We start from the raw sequence: 21,765 nt of genomic DNA, 5'->3' as shown, positions 1-21,765 counted from the left end.
TTCTATGTAGAAACACAACAAATCTCTGTGGAGATACACCAAAATGAACAGTACTCTTTTGTTTAGAGTTACGCCATCTGGTGGTAGAGTTTCTCTTGATCGCAGCCCAACTTAAAAGTTGCATAATCGAAAATGATGGTTGAATTTCCCTACTAGAATATGGAACTATTGAGATCACTACCCCGCTAACAATTCAATAAATGAATAAACAACGCAATTACATTATTAAACCATAACATCAATTTTCTCATCCTGCTCCGACCTCGTCGTAAACAACTGAGCGTTTTGGCAAAGAAAAAAGTGTACTTACGGTGGAGTGACGCCAGTAGTTGATGAGCTGATGGATATCGCTGCTCGGCGCCAGCAGCAGAAAATCCCGCCACTCATCGTAGCTGATGTTGAGGCTGCCGTCCTGGTCCATCCTAAATCAAAGGGAGATTACAAAAAATCGCTAAACGGCGGCGGGCCGTTTTGGTTTAGTTCTAATTCTACACTAAAGGCGGCGGCATGCTCCAGTTAAAAACAAGAATAAAGCGGGATGGCGCACAAAGAAAAATAATTAAAATAAAACCTACAAAGTACAGGTACCTCTGTAAGAGATTCGTCGCTTCCTGGCGCTCTAGCGGTACGCCCAGCTCCTGGAATGCTCGGATAAGTTCATCGAGATCGATTTTGCCTGCAACAAAAGCGGCAATTACTACCGTTGGACGGATAGCGCACTTAATGAGAAAGTATTTGCGGTTTCCGTTCGGTGGCGATTAACCGTTTTTCCAATCGAAACTGTGTACAGGTACGTAATCGGTTTCATTGACCGACAAACCTTATCGAAAGAGTAGGCCAAAAGGGATGTGCCCTAATGACACCAGATTGAGGGTTAGGAGGTTAATTGCGATAAAGATAAATTGTTCTAGAGATCGCGACCTCACAACTTCATAAATTTGTTGGCAGGTTCATAGTGCAGTCTGTGGAAAACGAGGGGTTAGTCGGTGTGATAATCTTTCGTACACATGACTGGTAGTCACTGGTATTCCCGTGGTAGTCTCTGGTATTCCTGTGGTAGTCTATGGTATTCCGAAGGTAATCAGTGGTATTCTCTGGTATTCCCGTGGTAGTCAATGGTAATCTCTGGTATTCCTATGGTAGTCAGTGGTAATCGCTGGTTTTCTGGTGGTAGTCTTTGGTATTCCTATGAGCATTTACTAACTTTTTTGCTGGTATATAGGTATTTCCGGCATAAACTATGGTTTTTGTGATTTTGTCTATCAAATCGCATACTTTTTAAAGTTCGATTGAGTGCTGGTTATTGAAGGTGACGATTCAGTTTTAAAGATGGTAGCGATTCAATCAGTAATAATGTATTTGTGTTGTGTGTTTAAAAACATGCCTAGGTCGAGGCCAAGGTTTCCATGCTAATCACATATATCTTAGATCTGGATCTAGACCCTTTTTAGAAGATGATCTTGTATCTAGATCTAAATTATATTATAATAGATCTTCCACTAGTAGATCCAAAGATCAATTTTAATTATTTACGTTATAAATGTTTTTAACATTGGACGAGTAAATCGTTGTCTATATTTAAAGAATAAAATACTGTGTTCCATTCAAGTTTTTGGGATTTAGTGGGAATAGTCATTAGCACAACGGGTAGTTTAGCTTAGGGGGTAGTATCGGTAATTGTTTACAGTACAGGGTGAGTCAACGATTGCGCGGAGTTACTTAATGTCTTGAAGATAAGATTTTTCGATAGAGTGCTTTTGTATTATGATGATATGGTTGAATATTCTCCACATTTTAAAAATATTTGGAATTATACAGGGTGCGCCCACAAAGTATGGCGCCCAAATGGTACATTTTTTAAATAGAACCCCCTGTATTTGAATGCATTTTTCAATTCTACGTGTAATTGTACGTCTTTTTTATTATATGGTTAATATCCGAAAAGCTAGTAGTTTTAAAGATAATTCGATTTTTAAGAAAAATTGGGTATTTGCAAGCGTCAGTGTATTGTCAAAATTATTACTTAAATTTTGATTCCAGGTTTTATATCTTTTATCACGGGTTAAGTAAAAGTCAAATAAATACATCTACTATGAAACATAAAAAATATAGCTTACAGGGTGTTTTTCTTGGTAGGTCCAAAGATACAAAACTTCATATTAAAAAATCTCACTTTTTTAACTGGAACACCCTGTATATTTTTCTGTCATCATTTAGATCCTCCAAAAACCTTCAATTTTTGATAATAATGTCCTATACCTATCTCTGTTTTCGAAATATCTTGGTTTTCCTGGGTTTTATATTCTAATCTTAAATTCGTTATATGTAATTTACATAATAGTGAGGTGGACATGCAAAAAAAGGCAATTTTTATCTATCTCGTCCAAAACGAAAATCATATCGATTAATTTATTTTTCAAACTATTTTAAGTCCAAAAACTGGAGAATAAGTAAAAACATTTGACTATAAAGCAAATTTAATTTAACTCCTAATGTCATCCAGTCAGTGATATTAGTTTCATTTTTTTTTTCATATTCACCTCGTTATTATGTAAATTAGAACTTATTTCAGATTAAAATATAAAAAGTAGAAAAACCAACATATTTGTTTATGTTTTTACTATCAAATTTATTCTCTAGTTTTTATAGACTTAAACGAATTATTAGAAAAATGAATTAATAAATATGATTTTAGCTTTGAACGAGGCAGATAAAAATTGCCTTTTTTTGCATGGCCACCTCACTATTATGTAAATTACATATAACTTAGTTAAGATTAGAATATAAAACCCAGGAAAACCAAGATATTTCGAAAACTATCAGAGATAGGTATAGGACATTATTATCAAAAGTTAGAGGTTTTTGGAGGAGCGAAATGATGGCAGAAAAATATACATGGTGTTCCATTTAAAAAAAGTGAGATTTTTTAATATGAAGTTTTGTAACTTTGGATCTAAAAAAAAACACCATGTAAGCTATTTCTTTAATGTTGTATAGTAGATGTATTTATTTGACTTTTACTTAACCCAGGATAAAAGATATAAAACCTGGAATCAAAATTTAATTAATAATTTTGACAATATACTGACGCTTGCAAATGCCCAATTTTTCTTACAAATCTAATTATCTTTAAAACTACTAGTTTTTCGGATATTAACCATATAATAAAAAAGAGGTACAATTACACGTAGAATTCAACAATGCATTCAAATACAGGGGGTTCTATTGAAAAAAATGTACCATTTGGGCGCCCTACTTTGTGGGCGCACCCTGTATAATTCCAAATATTTTTAAAATGTGGAGAATATTCAACCATATCATAATACAAAAGGCTCTATCGAAAAGTCTTATCTTCAAGGCATTAAGTTACTCCGCGCAATCGTTGACTCACCCTGTACAACTGATTCATGGGCATGCCGCCGCCAGGTCTACCCGAATTATCCGAAAAACACGTTATTGTTATGTAGGTAAGCACACCACTTTGCCTTAAGTAGTAATTCAGATGTAGGCGGTTATTATAATTTTCAAAGAAGGACTTTTTCGCATCATTTTTCTTGCTGTTTTGCGAATTTTGCATAGATAAAAGTAAAACCTGAAGGGGTTACACAAAATGAGATAAGTACCTAAGCATTTTCCGAATAATGAATCAAATCCACCCATGTAAATCAGATTTACCTATGGAGGATCTATAAAGGATCTAGATCATTTTAGGACGATCTTGATCTAGGTGCGGATCTTTGGTCTGGATCTAGATCTAGAATTAAAGGATCTTGCCCAACATCGGTCACAGTCCAGATACAACTCCTTATCTCGCTGCCACCTGTGTGGTAGTTTGGAGTAGTCACTGGTATTCATTGGTGATCTATGGTATTCATTGGTAGTCTCTGGTATTCATGGGGTAGTCTCTTGTAGTCTGTGGTAGTCTTTCGTACAACATTTTGCTCATGTATTACCCCGAGTATTACCCCCTCGGTGGAAAATAAAGGTCCGTGATCTTCCACTTAATCTCTCAGCCATGCCGCTAATATACTGATTACGCTCAAATGTGCTGTACAGAAAACTGCCTTTGACATTACGTCTGCAATTATTGTCCATTCAAAAACTAAAAAAAATTCCAACATCCACAAATTTTGGGACCCGTTTGGTTGATTTCCCAACGAAACTATTGTTAGTTGCACATCTAAAGACTGTGCTATCGCGTGTGCCGACGAACAGACAGGCGAACGGAAAAAAAATAAGAACATTAGCGCTTTCACGGCTTTATTTTCGTTTCTAGCTTAATTACAACTTAATTGAAGAAGTATCGAAAACAGTGTTTACTTTTCATTTTCATAGCCTTCGATATTTTAAATTTTCTTTTTTTCAGCTTAGGTCCATGAAAGCAATTTGATCCAGAGTAGGCAAATATGGCCGACTCAGTCACACTAGAGGCGCCACCAGGTGGTGACCTTGGTAACTACTTTTACATACATATATAAATAATAATAATAATATTTATTTTTGACATTCAGTTGACACTGCTTAGTCTCGTCTGGATATTTAACATGTAAAATTAGTCGGTATATAACAATCAAAATATATGAATAAAATATAAAACAAACACATCAATAAATAGAAAACAAACAGTATTAACATAAATGAAGGGTTATGGGGCAAGCATAAACTCTTCGGCACTGTAATAGCAATTTGCTATAATATATTTTTTTAATGTTCGGTTAAATTCCCGTAATGGTGACTTTTTTATTTCCTTATTTAATTTATTATAGAGCGAGAGATTAAGTGAGTTACTTTTTGACAAACATAACCTGTACACGGGTGGTAAAAGTTGTTCCTTATATCTTGTATTGTGCCCGTGATGCCGCTTATCCGAGATTGGGATATATAGCATATATATGATACTAAGTAGTACAACATCAGAAATAGCAAAATAAAGTTTATTCTTATTCCTCTCTTCTCTGCAACGTCCTTCTCATCCAGTCGATTCCTCTTCCATCTTCCTTTACTGTTTTGCTCGTCTTGGTTTTGCTGCATCTGTATATCACGTGTTCTATCGTCTCTGTTTCTTCCTTACATAGTCTGAACTTTTCTTCCTTCCATCTTTTCCCGGTTCTGTTTTCATTTCCGCATCTAAATCTTGCAATGGTTTTTATATTTTTGTTGTTCTGTAGATATTTTGGCAAGTGTAATGTTTTTATTTCCTTGTACGTGGTATTGTAGGTGCTGTTTTCTATTCGATTGATTTGGTATTGTAATTGGTTGTCTTTGTCTCTCTCCTTCATAATCATTGGTATATTTACTCCTTCTCTTCGTAATCTTTCCGCACCATCTTCTGCATACCCATTTCTTTAGAAATATCTTCTTCTTTCTTCTGTCCACTTTTGGTCTTCTTTCTCTCCTTGAGTTTCTTTTAGTAACCCATTTTCTTCTATTTCTATCCTTTCTTCGTATTTAACTACTCTATATCCCGCTTCTATCCTCATCTTATCTTGTTTGGTTTCCTCCAGAAGTATGTAAGTACTTGCCAATCCTAGGATCCATTTTAGGATTTGTTTTGTATCCGCTCAATGTCCTCTATCTCCTTCCACCCCCATATTTCTGCCCCGTACATCACTGTGCTTTTGATCAGGTAGTTGAACATCATTTTCTTGATTCTATAGTTTTTGAATTTTCTTTCTGCTATGCTCCATATCTGAGGTATTAATCCACTTGCTTTTTTTTTATTTGTCTTATGTGAGCACTTGGTCCTCCGTTTTTCATTAGTGTGTACCCAAGGTATTTAACTTCCGAAATTTCTTCTATTTCTTTTCCTTCGATTTTCCACGATGTCTCGTCCTTATTCTTCTTTCTTCTTTTTGTAAAAACCATTATTTTTTATTTTTCTGTGTTTATTGTGTAGACATTACCTCCGTTCTTTTCCAGTTCTTATTGTACTGCGTGATTTATTATGTATATGTTGTCTATCGTCCCCCTTCCCTTCCTAAAGCCCATTTGTGTTTCATCTAGTATTTCTTTGTCCTCTACTTCTTCATTTAATCGGTTGTTTAGTATTTTAGCGTAAAGTTTGTATGTTGAGTTTAGGAGTGTGATTCCCCTATAGTATTTGATGTCATCTTTGTTTCCTTTTATGTATATTGGGCCCATTTCTCCTTCTTTCCAACTTTCCGGAAATCCTCCTCCTCTCCCTACCCTGTTAATGATTTTTCTGATTTGCTGTTTCACGTTTTCCGGCGCATGTATTATCATCTCATTTGTTATTTGCAGAGTTGGACTGGGTCAAGCATAGAGTGACCCAGTGAGTTTACTGACCCAGTGACCCAGCTTGACCCCGTGACCCAGTGACCCAGATTGACCCATCTTGACCCAGCTTTACTCAGTGACCCGTCTTGACCCGGTGGCCCAGTAATTAAATTATTGTTAGGTATCATCCAAAACAATTTCAAGTAACTTTTAATTTTAAAAAAAACTTCCTCAATAATATTCGGCAACAAGCACGTAGCCCAATTTCATTCAAGAGAACTAATACCTAAAAAAATCAAATGCATTTGTTTATAGTTTGTAGTCAAGTAGTCAATGAAAGTATTTAGAGAAAAGATTTATTTCGATTAAGCTAACTAGTAGAAAAAATTAAATGTGAATGAACACCTGTAAGCAAACTGGTAAGCCCTGAAGCAAAGAAATAACATTATTCTAATACAATTCGGAACATGGAAAGTTTTTTACGGCAGTATTAAAGCAAACATCACAGAAATGGCAATTGTCAAGCAATCGAGTATTATTTTCAACAAACCAGCATTTCATTTATTTCATAATCTGTACACTTGAACCGAGGGCACTGACTTAACTGCGTTATTCGATCAAACTAGGTGACTGGGTCGAATTGGGTCCCCGGGTGAAATTGGGTCGCTGGGTCAAACTGGATCACTGGGTCAAACGGGGTCACTGGGTCAAGTTGGGTCACTGGGTCAAACTGGGTCACTGGGTAACTGAAAAGAGTATGACGTGACCAAGCGACCCAGTTTAATTTAGTGACCCAGGTGACCCAGTGACCCAGTCCAACTCTGGTTATTTGGTCTGGTTTCTTTTTTCATTTTTGCTATTTCGGCTTCCATTTCTTCTTCCCCTATTACTTCAACCCCCTTTTCACTCCTTCTTTTTGTTTTTTCACCTCTGAAGCTTATCTGTCCGTTTAAACTTTGCATAAAGTAGTTATTCCCTTCTTTTTCTCCAATGTCGTCCAGTATTCCTTCTTTATATTTTCTCTCTTTGTTTATAAATTTTCACTCTTCATTTTCGTTTTTGATACTTTATATTTCTCTTACTTCCTCTTTTGTAATTCTTTTTTGCGTTCGCATGTATCCTCATATTCTTTCTTCTTTGTTCTGTGCTCTTCTCATGTGTCTTTTCCTGTTTTCCAATCCATTAGTTTTTTGTCTTTGTGTGTAAATAAATAAAGTAGGATACGGCCACGCCTATTTTTATTAGGAAACCGACTTAGCGTCAATTACACTCGCTTATCAAGCGGTGTGTAAGTGACGTTAATTAAAAAACACTCGCATACTGACTACCCTAATTACCACTGAGCAGCGTCAATTATTGACTTTATATTGTTAATTACAGCACCTGGAAACGTGCTCGCTTAGAAGCGAAGAATAAGTTGTAAACAATCAATATCGTCACACAACCACAAATTTCCAAATAAAATTGGTTAGCAACCGAGACAATACAAAAAAACTAGAGCTCGTTAAAAACAAGATTGCGATGTCCTAATACAATGAAACATTTTTGTTTATTTCGGTCTTGGCAGCGACAATAATTTACGATTTGGATATAGGCATCGCGGTTTTTTGAAAAAGATACCTAGGTTATTGTGTCGCAAAAATACACGGTTTAAGTCGACGATTAAACTGATATCGCGTCATAGATTAAAGTCTCTTGAGAAAATGGGATATCGCAAAATTAAAAAAAAATTTTCAGCTGAGTGGAGATATCTACAGCGACTAAAAGTTAAGGTCATCGAGATACATGCTGACATAAGTACAAGAATGAATAAATATTTACAATAAACACTACCCAGAATATTCGCAAATTGATTTTCGGAATTTTTCGTACTTTTGGGAAATCGGTGGATTTTTTTCATGATTTCGTATTTTGTGGGTTTTTGTATGATATACATAATATAGATAAACATTTTATTGGCAGCGTGAACTATGTGTGCGCAATACAGGGACAATTAGCATGCCTTACAGAGATAATTAGCGTTATATGGGAAAGTGGAAATGGTGCGCTCATAAAAATTGACACACAAAGGTTCTCGACCATGAATAACTTTTTTAAAATAGCGGCAGTTTTCTACTACTGTCGGTTATACGGGAAGTAGCTACCAACTTTCTTATTTTGAATGGTAACTTGTTGAAGAAGGATGTACAATCTACAAGCAAACTTGGAAGTGGAAACCAAAGTCTGGTGACTGAAGAAAACCGTGAAGTGTTATAGATGTAATCAATTCGGACATATCAAGTCGAATTGTCCTAAGAGAAAGCTCGACAAGAACATGTTCTGTGCTATATCGGCGTTGAAGTGGCCAGAAAATGAAGGGATTTTTGATTCTGGCGCAACCTCGCACATGTACAAGGACCTTAAGCTTTTTGGGTGTCATAAAATGCAGTTCCAGTGGGGATCTTGAAAAAATAAACTAATTTTTAATACAAATCACAATTGCCCTGAACGCATAAATGCTGTTGCCATGGAAATTACTTTATTTATTACTTTAGTTCTTTAGTTTTCCGTTAGAGGTCATCCGAAGTGTTATAGGTCAATGACCTTACTTTATTCTTTTGTCGCTAGAGTTCACGCTATGTACCTTACTGCCCCTCCTTGAATTTTTGTCTTCCGTACAACCTGTACTTGTTGCGCTCAGAGAAGATCCTGCACTCATAGTGGTTACTTGCAATTTTTCTTAATACACCATTACTTCTAACCTGAATAAGGCTCGGAATAAGGGCTCTTGGTATTGCCTATTATCATAGTTCTTTGGCGGACTTTTCTCTATTTCTGATGTGTGTTGTGGTTGCTTCATTGAATACGCTTATCGGATTTATATTTGCAAATGACTCAACATTATTCTTAATACGTATTTATAGGGCTTTGTCTTCTCATTGTTACCTCATAATTCTAATTGTTCTCTCCTAAGAGTCCTAATCTTTTCGAGATGTTGTGAATTGCTTCAATCCTTCTGATCTCACGTACATTACTTTGTCGCTACGAAGACTTATGAAACTGCCAGCTGAGGTTGAAATAAAAAATCTTATTAGGTGCTGTAAATGCAAAAGCTCGTGCACCAGGTTTCTTTGGCTTGTACCTATCCCTTGTTTGAAGCTTTCACAAGCGCGTGTATTTTGGGGTATGCTTTCAAACTTGTGCAATTTCTTAATCGCAGCATTGTTCGAAGTTTCGAATAAATGCCCCAAAGGGTAGAAGATTTAAATAGCTTTGACATTTCCTTAACAGTATTAACGATGCATTTAAGACTTTGTTCTTAACATGCTTCCTAATAGGCTTTACTGGAAGTGGATTTTGCACCTACCAAGTTTTCTTGTGCTTTTGCAACAAGCAATTGAATGTCAATATGATTTTATTTCCCTTATTTTTAAATTATATTGCAGGTATAATCAACAATACTATAAGAAACGCGTGTATAATTGGTCTTTAAAGCAGTTGCACTACGCTACGCGTCATTAAATTCGTTGCGCGTGCTTTAAAGACTTGATTATACACTTCTCACTCACTATACTATTTAATTGGGTGACTATTTTCATATTCATTAATTTGTTCTTAATTTATTCCTTTTGATTCTTCGCCTAAGTTAACTGAAATTGCTGAATATCGATCAATTACATGTACAAATTTGCATAACGCAATACATAAATCATAACAGATTAGTACCGGTCAGAACGTAATGTCAAGGAACTACTTAAGCCAAGGCCGACCCAAATTACGATAATGGAACATTTACACCTCAGTCTACATTAAATTATTCGTAATTCACACGTGCGTGTAGATCCTTGGATGCAAATGCAGCGTACAATCCTGTTTGATATTTTGTTAATTACCCCGTTTGGGCCTAGGCAATCGATAGCACCTAAATGGTTGAGATTAGAGAGAATTCCCGACTGTTAAACATATTTTTGGGTTATAAGGTCCCTTTACTCAACGAAATTCATCCTTGCACTCGAATCTCACTTTACGCTTGGATTTTCGGAACGAGGGGCAAGTCATCCGTCCCAAGGGAGGGGCCCTACTAACAACAAACTCTTTAGTTTTGAATCCATGTACGATATGAGATGCGATCCACCAATTTCAACATGTTCCGTTGTTTTTAACAAAAAAGGGTTAGCTTTGGGAGGGAATAGTCATTCCGCGGCCGCAACTTACCATCTTTATTTTTGTCCAAATGCGAAAAGTGCAGTCTGAGATTCTTCTCGTGCTCCTTAACGTACAGAATGAAGTCCGCCAAGGACACGTCTCCGCTTTGAGTCTTATCCGATTGCTGTATGAATTTCTGGAACAACAAAGAAACGACGGTTAGAAGGTCTAAAGACGGGAAAGTGTAATTAATCTTGTTTACTGTCTGGTTGATAACGCTTATCGGAATTTTCAACGGACGGCTGTTAAGTTTTACAACTCGACAAAATCAAGGTTCACAGCCGTCAATCGACACGCTTATGATCGTTATCGATTACGCGAATGACCTTTGTGCGCATAGTTCAGCCCCTTAAATCCATTTGCGCTGACAAAATGAAAGCGCAAAAGATCCTGATAGACACATGAACGACTAAGAAAGGGACTTCGGAAATATGCGTTAGTTATCCTTATTGCTGGTTGCGTAATTACACTGGTCACATTTAAAATTCTTGCAACTAACGTGATAAAATGTGACGATTTTGGCTATCCTTGCTCTTTAAAGTGTAATTACATTTATTGTACAGCCGTAAAAACTACAATATTGATTGCTTTGACCATTGTAAATAAACAAAATGGCGGCCGAATTGCCTTTTAGTTCAGTTCCTACTTCGACGCGCTAAAGATTTTCTTGTTATAAATCTATTTAGGGATTTCAAGACGTACTGTTAATTATTTGTAAATAAATGACGCAATGAAATTTACGTTACAGGAATGTGGGAAATGTTTTGGGAATGATCTATATGAAAATTCGAAAAATGCCAAAAAGTAAAAAATTCGGTACCCATTTTGAAGTATCCTAAAGGTTGCTTTGAAAAAATGTCACATGCTCGACATATTCCAAAGATTTCCTACATGTTACCTTGGCAGTTTCGAAAATATTTCCAACATTTCCATCTTCTTTTTACACATTTTCAAGAGATTCGGCATTTGCAACATTTTCAAACAGTTCCCACATATTTCTAAATTTTCAAAAATGTAAAAAGCATCGCCATTTCTTAAACGTTTGGCGCTTCCGAGGACACATCCAAAACATCCAGAACAATTCCAATTAAATATTTTCAAAGTATTTCCAAAAAAATTCCAATCTCCAAGGTGGTCAACGTGCTAGACGTTGGTTTCAAAACATTCGATATTTTCAAAAAGTTGGACACATTCCTATATTAATTCCAACATTTTCAAAATTCCGAAATTGCCTCAATTTTTCCAAAAGATTCTCACGATCTTCGAATATATTAAATATTACAAAGTCTTATCGAAATATCCTCGGAAATATCGAACACGTTTTGTAAATACAAACGTTCCAAAATATTTAGCAAATGTTGGAATTAGGAAGGAAATTTTGGAAATGTGTAATGTGGGTTTTTAGAACATTTCAAAAATGTTGTGAAAATGTGGAACACATACAAATGTTTATTGCAAAACTTTCTTTATAATGATTGTTGAATAATGTTCCGTTTTCAAAATACGTACACGGGGTCAGGTAAAAAAATTATCGGACCTAATTTGGAACCCCTTTTATATTTATAAAACGATAATACTTAATCCAAAAAAATACAATAATTTCTGATTTTTTTAAATATCCTTGGCGTTATATTTATTGTGCTCGGGCGACCTTATATCCCATTCGGGAGGGGGGGCGTTGCGAGACGAGGCGGCGCATCCGGCTAAACCGAGCTTATGTCCTATCAGGAAGTGGAACATTGAGGCGTGGTGAGGCGGCGCAGTCGCCGATACCGAGCTTATTTCCCATCCGGAGGTGGGATATTTGGATATGATGAGTCGACTGCGCCGCCGCCGAAGCTAAGCTTATGTCCCATGCGGGAGCGGAAGATTTCAGCGCGGTGAGGCAGCGCAGCCGCCGAAACCGAGTTACTTCCCATCTGGGAGCGAAACATTTGGATGAGGTGAGGCGGCACAGCCTGCCATACATTCGGAAGTGGGATATTTGGGCGTGATCGAGTTTATATACCATACATTGGGGCGAGGTGAGGCGGCGCATCCGCCTAAACCGAACTTATGTCTCATTCAGAAGTGGGATATTTGGGCGTGGTGAGGCGGCAACGGAGGGAGCAATCCCTAGGGTAGGTTCTTTTTGGGTCAGACGTAAAATTACGTAAAATTATAAAATTAAAATTTGAAAATATTCGCTCGTTTACGAAATACGGGGGAAAATAAAAAAAAAACTATCATCAATTTCAGAATGATCCTATATTTTCTTAGTTAAAATAGGTACAGAAAAATGTTTATTGCAAAACTGTTGAATAACGCGCCTTTTTCAAAATAAATATGTATATGGGGTCAGGTAAATAAGGTATTGGATCTAATTTCATATTTTTTAATTGAACACCTTGCATATTTTAATATAAAAAATCTCGTAAAAAATAGTATATTAAATTTTCAAAAAATTCAAGAAAACGTCCCTATTGATTCAAAAATTTTTTAAATGTTTTGTATTTTTTGATCATTTGAACCTTTTTTCATTTTTTTAATCCAAACTTTTTGAACCTCTTAGTTTTTTTAATCACTCAAATCTCATCCCTGGTGATATATATTTTTGAAAAAAGAAAATCTGCGCTATTTTTTTAGATTGAAATATGCAGTGTTCCACTTTAAAAAGTGAGGTTAGGCTCGATAACTTTCTTACCTGACTCAATATACCTACTGATTATGACCCATCCGGAAGGGGGGCATTTAGGCGAAGAATACAGGCCGTATTATCTCGCTGCGATATCTGTGATATTCCAAACCATGAAACTGTCACGGTTGTTGATGTATTGGAGAGATAGAAACGAGGGTAGAAACCTTTCAGAAACCTCTAACAGTCTAACGGAACTAAGCTCAAACAATTTTTGAGAAATCTCCGTATTGGCGTACACTCGCCGACCGCAGGTTTTTCTAGACTTTTCCTGGGACTTTCACTAAATGAATTAAATTATAACAATACAATAAGTGTATTATATTGTAATGAGGTCATGCCTCTTCATTTAATTATCCATATCGCCAGTAAAGTCTGGCTCTCGGTCTGGCTTTATGTTGTGCGCCATTAATAAATAAAGCAATGAACGAAAACCACTTCCGTGTAATAACGGAACTTTCTTGAATTCCCGAATCATTTAGTTTAAAGTTCTCTAAAAACACGAACTTTGAGGGGTTGTTTTGGGATAACGAATAAAAGAGGAAGCTTATCATGTACTCAAACCTCTTCCTTGTCAGATGACTCAAAATACTATACTAAAAACGAACGCTAGATCCCTCCAAGTGATAAAGATATCACCCACAGATAGTAAATAGTCATTGACCTTTAATAAATATTTATGGTCGATAAATTGGTTTAATATGTAACCTTGGGCGTTCTGTGGGTATTTGCTTCGCACCCTGTATATATGCAGTACCATGTACAACATATATTTAACACCTAAAGAAGACATAACCTATAACCTAAAAATCAATGCACTGACCACCTTGTGATAAAAATGCACGCATGAAAGGAAAAGAATGGCACGTGAATAATTTTAATTTATTCATTACGTAAAATTCAAGGTAAGCAGACGAAAAAAAACAGGAATACGATTAAAGCGAAATTGGCTCAATTTTTCCACGCCATGACCTTTCGCGTAATTAAAACCTCTTGAATTCGTGCCAAATTTATATCTCGATATTAATATCTGCTACCGGCGACCTACAAAAATATCGCAGCCCTTCCCCCCGAACGAAGGGGGGGGGGTGTTGGTGTTCATAACCTCAAAGTGGTTAATTACCTCCGCGTAATGATGGTGCACCCCCAACTTTTTAAGTTCGACGGACAGATCGTGTATATCAATCTTTCCGTTTCCATCGCGGTCGAGATTCGCGAACACCTTCTCCAAACGCTCCTCGTCCTCGTGCGGCAAATGGTGATTCAGAAATTCGTCTTTCTTCGCAGCACTGCCCCGATTTAACATTGCAATTTAAAATGTCGCTATTTAATTAAATCACATAACAAACACAGCACACTTAGATCCACATTTCCGCAATGCGACTTTGCTTACGCGTTTTTGACAGCGACCGACGGCCCGGTTTGCAACCACCACCACCACCACCACGTTGCCAACTCGAGGTTCTCCCCCTCCGTTTTTACAATAAATTTAATTGTGTCTGCAATGCTAAATTCCACAAGTTGCGCGTGACCTAGAAATTCGAAAAAAGTTCTCTAATCCGGTGAAATTCCGCGCCCTCCCGCAAACTTTCCATCCTACTGAAGTTCACAATTCACTTTAATATCAAAAGATGTCGCCCTTAACGGAAATGTTTCGTTTGCGATAACAATACGGAAATAAAATTCTATTTTCGTATTGTATTTACAGGCCAAAATTTACTGGAAATCGTCGAACCCCTTTCTGATAGATGTTATGTCCTTTCTGAATTTTAAAGGGGAAGAAACAGCGATGAACTTTGACATCGGGGTACCACGGTGTTGATGTCCTCTTGGAGGCGTCGGAGAATACTTCTTCGGTCGTGGCCCGCATCGCTTCTTCGTTTTGTCGTGGGGATCTCCTGGCCATTCGGTTGACGGCGTCGATAAAGTCAAGTTCCGCGTTTTCGTACGGTGCAGATACTCCGCGAAGACCATTTTCCAGAGGGATCAATCCTCGCTCAAGGATCGCAGGAGGTTTTCCCAAGACTCTTTTCTGAAGTGGCCGATGACCTTTTCTTGAAATCCTCGGAACTGGACTCGGTGTAACGTACGGATCCCACGAATGTTGGAAGCGCACTCTGGATCGGCTCTTCTCCAGGATCAGGTCTTGGATCCAACCCGGAACTTCGTGCCAAATTCGCCGGCCGCCCGCTCCGTCATCGTTTCTTCGAGACGACTTCGGAAGGCGGGCCAAGACGTACGCCTCATCTCGGACACACACGGGTTCCATCGCCTCTGTTCGTATACGGTTACCGGTCTCGCTACCAGGTTCCGGCGCCGCCTTTAACTTTGGTTGGGTGTCGCTCTTACGTTTCATGGTTCCTTTACCGGTTCCAGCCTCGCTTTGAGGAGCTGGGTTCGGTCTTAACTCGCTGGTTTCGCCACCAAAGGTCTAGGGAATCGTAGACGGGGATGAGCGGCTTCTTCTTTTTCTTGCTTGATTTCGCAGGTTGGAAGCCATCTTGTTCTTCAGCAACCTGCGAGGCTAAATCAGGTTCTGCGGTCTCTTCCATTGGTTCGAGCGGTGGCGGCGGATTTGACTATTCGGTGGTTGCTATCGCGTCCTGTGCGGCAACCGGCGGTTTTCCGAAGCAGAAGATAGGTCTTTATCTTCGCTACTGGAAAATGCTTGAAGCGCCTCCCATGGACCATACAGTTTACAGTTGGTTCTAGGAATTTGTCAAAAGCCTTTTGAACAAGGGCTAAAAAGCGCTGAACCGCTGAAAAAGTTTAGAAAGATTTGACATGATCCATAATCCCTTGAAGAGTGTCTTAGCTTTAGGAGCTATTGTTAATATTTGTTAAAAGTCTTCCAATATTACAGAGAACGTTCGGTTTCGGGTTTGGTTCTTTAAAAATCTCCGTGTATATGGGAAGATGGCGACGTAAATTGTAAGTGAGCACGTTCGAAATTATTGGTTTTCATCGAGGCGTCCGTTTGGTTTGGTTTGCGGAAAATAGTTGGGACGGAAAACCCGTCGGGAGCTACTGGAACGTTTTTCGGAATCGTATAAACTAATCTTGGGGTCGTCGGTATATGTATAGCCAGGGGCGGACTGGGTACTTACGGGCCAGGTGGAATTGCATAGGGTACGGGCCATTAAAGTATTAGTGTAGTAATGAATAGGTGGCGGGGGAGGGGGGGTAGCTCTGAGGTGCACCACAAAAACATTTTAAAGTACTCCTTTCTAGAAAATCAATTACCATACAGTTTTTTTTAATTGTAGCTGATAATTAAAAGTAACAAAATATACTAATCCACACGGGAAGATGGCGACGTAAATTGTAAGTGAGCACGTTCGAAATTATTGGTTTTCATCGAGGCGTCCGTTTGGTTTGGTTTGCGGAAAATAGTTGGGACGGAAAACCCGTCGGGAGCTACTGGAACGTTTTTCGGAATCGTATAAACTAATCTTGGGGTCGTCGGTATATGTATAGCCAGGGGCGGACTGGGTACTTACGGGCCAGGTGGAATTGCATAGGGTACGGGCCATTAAAGTATTAGTGTAGTAATGAATAGGTGGCGGGGGAGGGGGGGTAGCTCTGAGGTGCACCACAAAAACATTTTAAAGTACTCCTTTCTAGAAAATCAATTACCATACAGTTTTTTTTAATTGTAGCTGATAATTAAAAGTAACAAAATATACTAATCCACACGAGGTGCGTCGCCTATCATTGTATTTCAGCACTTTCATGCTACGACAAAAAATGATAAATTCATTGTAAAACACTTCAATTAAAACAGAATTTTTTAACAACCTAACATCAACCCCAATTAGAGAAACGTGTTAATAATTTATTAATAGTGCAAGAAACTAAATACAGCACATACTTATAAATTTCCAACGGGCCATTATGATCTACAGGCCAGGTGGCAATCGCCACCCGCCCCCCCGGGCCAGTGCCCCCTGGTTATACACTGCCTTTTTTTGAGCCCCGAAAAAAAAATTGTCTCAGATCGACCCGGAAAAAAATTTTCTTATAGAATGTGGCCTGTAGAATCCATAATTTCAAACAGTTCCAAGATTGGGCTACTAGTTCAAAAGTTACAGCCCTTTGAATTTTTTTTCGAAATTGGTTTCTAGTCTATAACTTTTGATTGAGAAGTCTGATCGAAAAAGTACGAATTGTTTTGGATTCTACGCACCAAAATTAATAAGAAAAAGTGTTTTCCCGAGAAATTTTGGTGTAGTCGATTTTTGGTAAAAAAGGAAGGTTATACACTGCCTTTTTTTGAGCCCCGAAAAAAAAATTGTCTCAGATCGACCCGGAAAAAAAATTTTCTTATAGAATGTGGCCTGTAGAATCCATAATTTCAAACAGTTCCAAGATTGGGCTACTAGTTCAAAAGTTACAGCCCTTTGAATTTTTTTTCGAAATTGGTTTCTAGTCTATAACTTTTGATTGAGAAGTCTGATCGAAAAAGTACGAATTGATTTGGATTCTATGCACCCAAATTAATAAGAAAAAGTGTTTTCCCGAGAAATTTTGGTGTAGTCGATTTTTGGTAAAAAAGGAAGGTTATACATAGCTGCATTTGGGGAACACTAACACTATCACACCAGATCGAGAGCACAATGTGGCACGAATTCCATTTTACTGAAGGGAGCGGTCCGAAAATCAGTGGCGGAACCGTTGTGAGTCTCAGGGAGTTGGGCGAGGACCCTCAGAGCAAGGGTAGTAAGTATTTAACTTTCTCATCGGCGTTTGTCGCTGGTAATCGTCAATATTTGCCTTGCTGTGATTACGTGTCCGGGTCAATATTTTTTTAAGATTCTATTTTGTGAACAAAGAGTCAACCACGTCCCACCAGAGATCCGGCCGGATAACGCGCCGAGTCACACCGTCTTGCCTTCGTTGTCAACTTCTATCGGACCAGTGATCCGTGTGTCAACGGTATCACAACCCCGCAGACTTCGTCTTATTCCCAAGAGTGAAAAGATCTTCCTGTTTCCAAGAGTGAGAAGAGAACTGAAAGGAAAGCATCTGGAAATCTTGGACAATGATAAAAAAACCACGACGAGGTGTCTTAACAGCATTTCGAAAAGCGAGTTCCAGAGAGCCTGCGATGCATGGAAAACGCATTGGCAAATGTGTATTTTACATGTATGATCAATAAATCTATTTTTTTAAATAGGCTCATTACTTTTGGGACAAACCCTGTATGTTTCGGGTAGTGAGATCTTGATGGCTATATGCTTTTTAAGTTCTACAGGTAGAAACGTTGTCCCTTCTGCAGTTTAGAGGCTACGTAATAGTCTTAGCGTTACATACTCTTTGTATTGGCGACTCTATCTCTGTTTCTGGTAGTCAGACCTTGGTGGCTTACCTTTGGTGGCAATTAGAGGAAAAAAATCACCGTCACTTATGATACTAAAGTTGCTGCAAGACCGTCTATTTGTAGTTATTCCAAAATATTGAGGACAATCATAGGCAACACACAATGCAGCTCTCTTTCAGAAAATTTTCATTTTTTGCCTGTAGTGGGCGTTAAGTTTCTGTAAACCTATAAATATTTCACTATGTAACAGCTACTTGTACTTCGAATTAAAAACGATTTACACAGTAACGCACATGCAAGGCCACAACCACCATTAAAATTGAGGTACCTAGTGATGAATTGGATAACACGGCAATAAAAATTGTAACAAGCCCATAAACTAAATTAAGGATATTGTACAATAACGTACGGCGGTTTCCTGCTACCGACTGTATAATTAAGCGCATTGTGCTGGAGGCTCACCATCTTGCTGGTCGCGTCCACATCTCACTTTTGAGCATCAGAAGCACGATGGTCTGCGGGTTGATACATTCATCGACCCTGAGCACCAAACGCTACCGTTGCGCGAGCTTATCCTTTCCTCCGTAGTCGGTGACCCCCCTGTTTATCCAGTGTAGATACTCGCCCACCTCTCCATGACCGGTGAGAAACCTCTTTCAGACCCATAGACTCAGATCTGGAACGAGGGTTTTTGTCCACGATCCCCCCTGGTTCTTCCTGTCCCTCTCTCCTTACCAGGAGTCCCAAAGGAGGAATGCCTATTACATATAGAACTAGGGTGGGTGCTCCCTCGCCCTCTTGAGGGCCACCGTAATTCTACACAGCGCTTTATACACTATAGCGGTTCGCGGTTCTATATGGTTCTTGTCTAATTTCACTCCTGGTAGGTCAACTGTTCTGGGACAGTACCCGCTACCAGCGCCGAATACGTTTTCGCCCCTACAAATTCACTTGGCATTCATCCTTTTCCTACAGATGTCACAGCGTCCGACGCAGGGCACTTCTTGATCCTGCAGGCTCTTAGGATGACTCTGGAGGTGCGTTTCGCATGCCCAGAGAGGTCAAGACGGTTACCTCCTGTGAGCGTTCATGACCAAAGAATGGATTTTTTTCAGGGTATCCTTCGTGTCTTTACCTTTCACGAAACCAACTTGCGAGGAAAGTTCAACCAGACCTGACAGATGGCGGGCATCATCTGACTTTCCCCTACTCCTTCTTGGGAATGACAACAATGGGCGCCTTTTTTATTCTTTACGGGTATCCATCACTAGTTTGAATGCACCTTGAAATTCCCAGCTGCTGTCGCCAGCGGTAGTTCATCGGGCCCGAGAGCCCACTGACGAGGTAGTCGTGGTATTCTGTATCTCCGTGCCTTCGATAATAGTCTCCTGGAGCTACTCTCCGGTATGTTGTGCCAGTAGAACAATTCCTCCAATTTCTTAATGATCCCATCATCATTATGAATTGTGCTGTTCGCATATTCTTCTCTTTCCTTCAACTTGTGATGACATACCCCTGTGGTTAGGCAAATTGTAAGACACTAAGTATGATAAAAAATACAAAACGCTAAGTGCATACAACAACGATCAAATCTTCGACTTAAGAAGTGTTATTGTGTCTGTCCTAGTATGTCCATGGTGACCACTTCTTAGCTCCCCCGTACCGTTAGGAGGGCCACCTTCGTTTTGTCGGGGACAAATCTTAGTTTTTTGTTCTCCATCCACTGGTTGACAGTATTCCAGCCCAGTTCTTTGCTCATTCCCTTCGTTAATTACTTTTAGACCCGCCTTTGTGCCCTTGTCACATATGTCCACAACAAGTACAACGAATTTTTGAAGGTAAGAAAACTTTTTTTTATAAATTGAGCACGTCATTTTAGTATTGGTACTTGCTCCGACCAGTGACAACAATAGCCCACTTTAACAAAAAAGTAGGTGCAGAACTTCTGCCTTAATTGATCAATATGAATTACAATAATCGTAAAGAGGAGTGCATTGGCCACGTCTTTTAATTAAACGGTATTCTTACGTAAGGTACTTACCTACTCTGCAATTGTCACTTAAATTTTAGTGGATACTATTCCACAGGTTTACACTTAGACCTACACTGATCTCTAAAATGGTTTTATTTGAATGCACATTAACTAAATGGTGTGTAATAACATTGGCATTGACCTTTTTTTATTAGGATCAAACATATTCTATTAAAATATCGATTGTGTTAATCTTTTCCCTTGAAATTATTGCATATATGATACAAGATCGAGTAATTATTTTTTAAGGATCGTTCCCTTCCGTAAAGGACTTTCTGTGTGTTCCGTAAGTCTGGCGAAGCAATCAACAATTTAGGACAAAACACCTAAAATCTCGTTTTCCTCAGCCCTTTGAATTTTTTTCTAGTCTATATAACTTTTGATTGAGAAGTCTGATCGAAAAAGTACAAATTGATGATTGGATTCTACGATTCACATCCAAATTAATAAGAAAAAGTGTTTTCCCGAGAAATTTTGGTGTAGTCGATTTTTGGTGAAAAAGGAAGGTAATAAAAAAGGAAGTTACAGCCCTTTGAATTTTTTTCTAATCTATTAGTTTTGACTGAGAAGTCTGATCGAAAAAGTACAAATTGATTTGGATTCTACGCACCCAAATTAATAAAAAAAAGTGCTTTCCCGAGAATTTTTGGTGTAGTCAATTTTTGGTAAAAAAGGAAGGTAATACACTGCCTTTTTTTGAGCCCCGAAAAAAAAATTGTCTCAGATTGACCCGGAAAAAATTTTCTTATAGAATGTGACCTGTAGAATCCATAATTTCAAACAGTTCCAAGATTGGGCTACTAGTTCAAAAGTTACAGCCCTTTGTATTTTTTTCTGGTCTATAACTTTTGATTGAGAAGCCTGATCAAAAAATTACGATTGATTTAGATTCTACGCACCCAAATTAATAAGAAAAAGTGTTTTCCCGAGAATTTTTGGTGAAGTCGATTTTTGATAAAAAAGGAAGGTAATACACTGCCTTTTTTGAGCCCCGAAGAAAAAATTTTCTGATTGACCCAAAAAAAATTTTCTTATAGAATGTGTCCTGTAGAATCCATGATTTCAAACAGTTCCAAGATCGAGCAACTAGATCAAAAGTTAAAGCCCTTTGAATTTTTTGTCGAAATTCTGACAGCGCCAATCGATAGCGCTGGTCGTGACCTTTCCAACGAGAGGCGGAAGGCATATCTACGACGCATCGTTCTCGAGATATTACGGTTTGAAGTTTCGACCAAAAATTCTGACAAATATTGCACGCATTGTCCTTCGTGATCATAATACAAACGCATCGCGACCACATTCCGGGAACATCTACAG

General features: G+C 38.3%; 2 protein-coding genes across 2 annotated transcripts in view; both read right to left on the bottom strand.

Moving 5' to 3' along the window:
* LOC116180706 (calcium-binding mitochondrial carrier protein SCaMC-2) overlaps nt 1-14,546 on the bottom strand; it is a 28,925-nt gene extending 14,379 nt beyond the window's left edge. The window contains exons 1-4 of the mRNA XM_031500827.1: nt 14,220-14,546; nt 10,432-10,558; nt 589-676; nt 311-422 (exon numbers count right to left, since the gene is read on the bottom strand). Of these exons, the coding sequence (XP_031356687.1) occupies nt 311-422; nt 589-676; nt 10,432-10,558; nt 14,220-14,402 (510 nt within the window). The 5' untranslated portion in view covers nt 14,403-14,546. The remainder of the gene's footprint in view (nt 1-310; nt 423-588; nt 677-10,431; nt 10,559-14,219) is intronic.
* A 237-nt stretch (nt 14,547-14,783) lies between these two features.
* Nucleotides 14,784-20,435, bottom strand: LOC116180708. The gene is made up of 2 exons (XM_031500829.1): nt 18,465-20,435; nt 14,784-15,855 (listed from the first exon to the last, which is right to left on the bottom strand). Exon 2 carries the CDS (start codon nt 15,450-15,452, stop codon nt 14,799-14,801), a length of 654 nt encoding a protein of 217 aa, XP_031356689.1. The 5' UTR covers nt 15,453-15,855; nt 18,465-20,435; the 3' UTR covers nt 14,784-14,798.
* Between the last annotated feature and the right edge of the window lie 1,330 nt (nt 20,436-21,765).

Source organism: Photinus pyralis, unplaced genomic scaffold (genome assembly GCF_008802855.1).
Source record: "Photinus pyralis isolate 1611_PpyrPB1 unplaced genomic scaffold, Ppyr1.3 Ppyr1.4_LG9, whole genome shotgun sequence".
In the NCBI taxonomy this organism is placed as follows: Eukaryota; Metazoa; Arthropoda; class Insecta; order Coleoptera; family Lampyridae; genus Photinus; species Photinus pyralis.
This window is presented reverse-complemented; position numbering and strand designations above follow the sequence as displayed.

Excerpts from the sequence above, each read along its gene's own strand:
- LOC116180708 (XM_031500829.1), bottom strand. The coding sequence starts at position 15,452 with ATGAAACGTAAGAGCGACACCCAACCAAAGTTAAAGGCGGCGCCGGAA.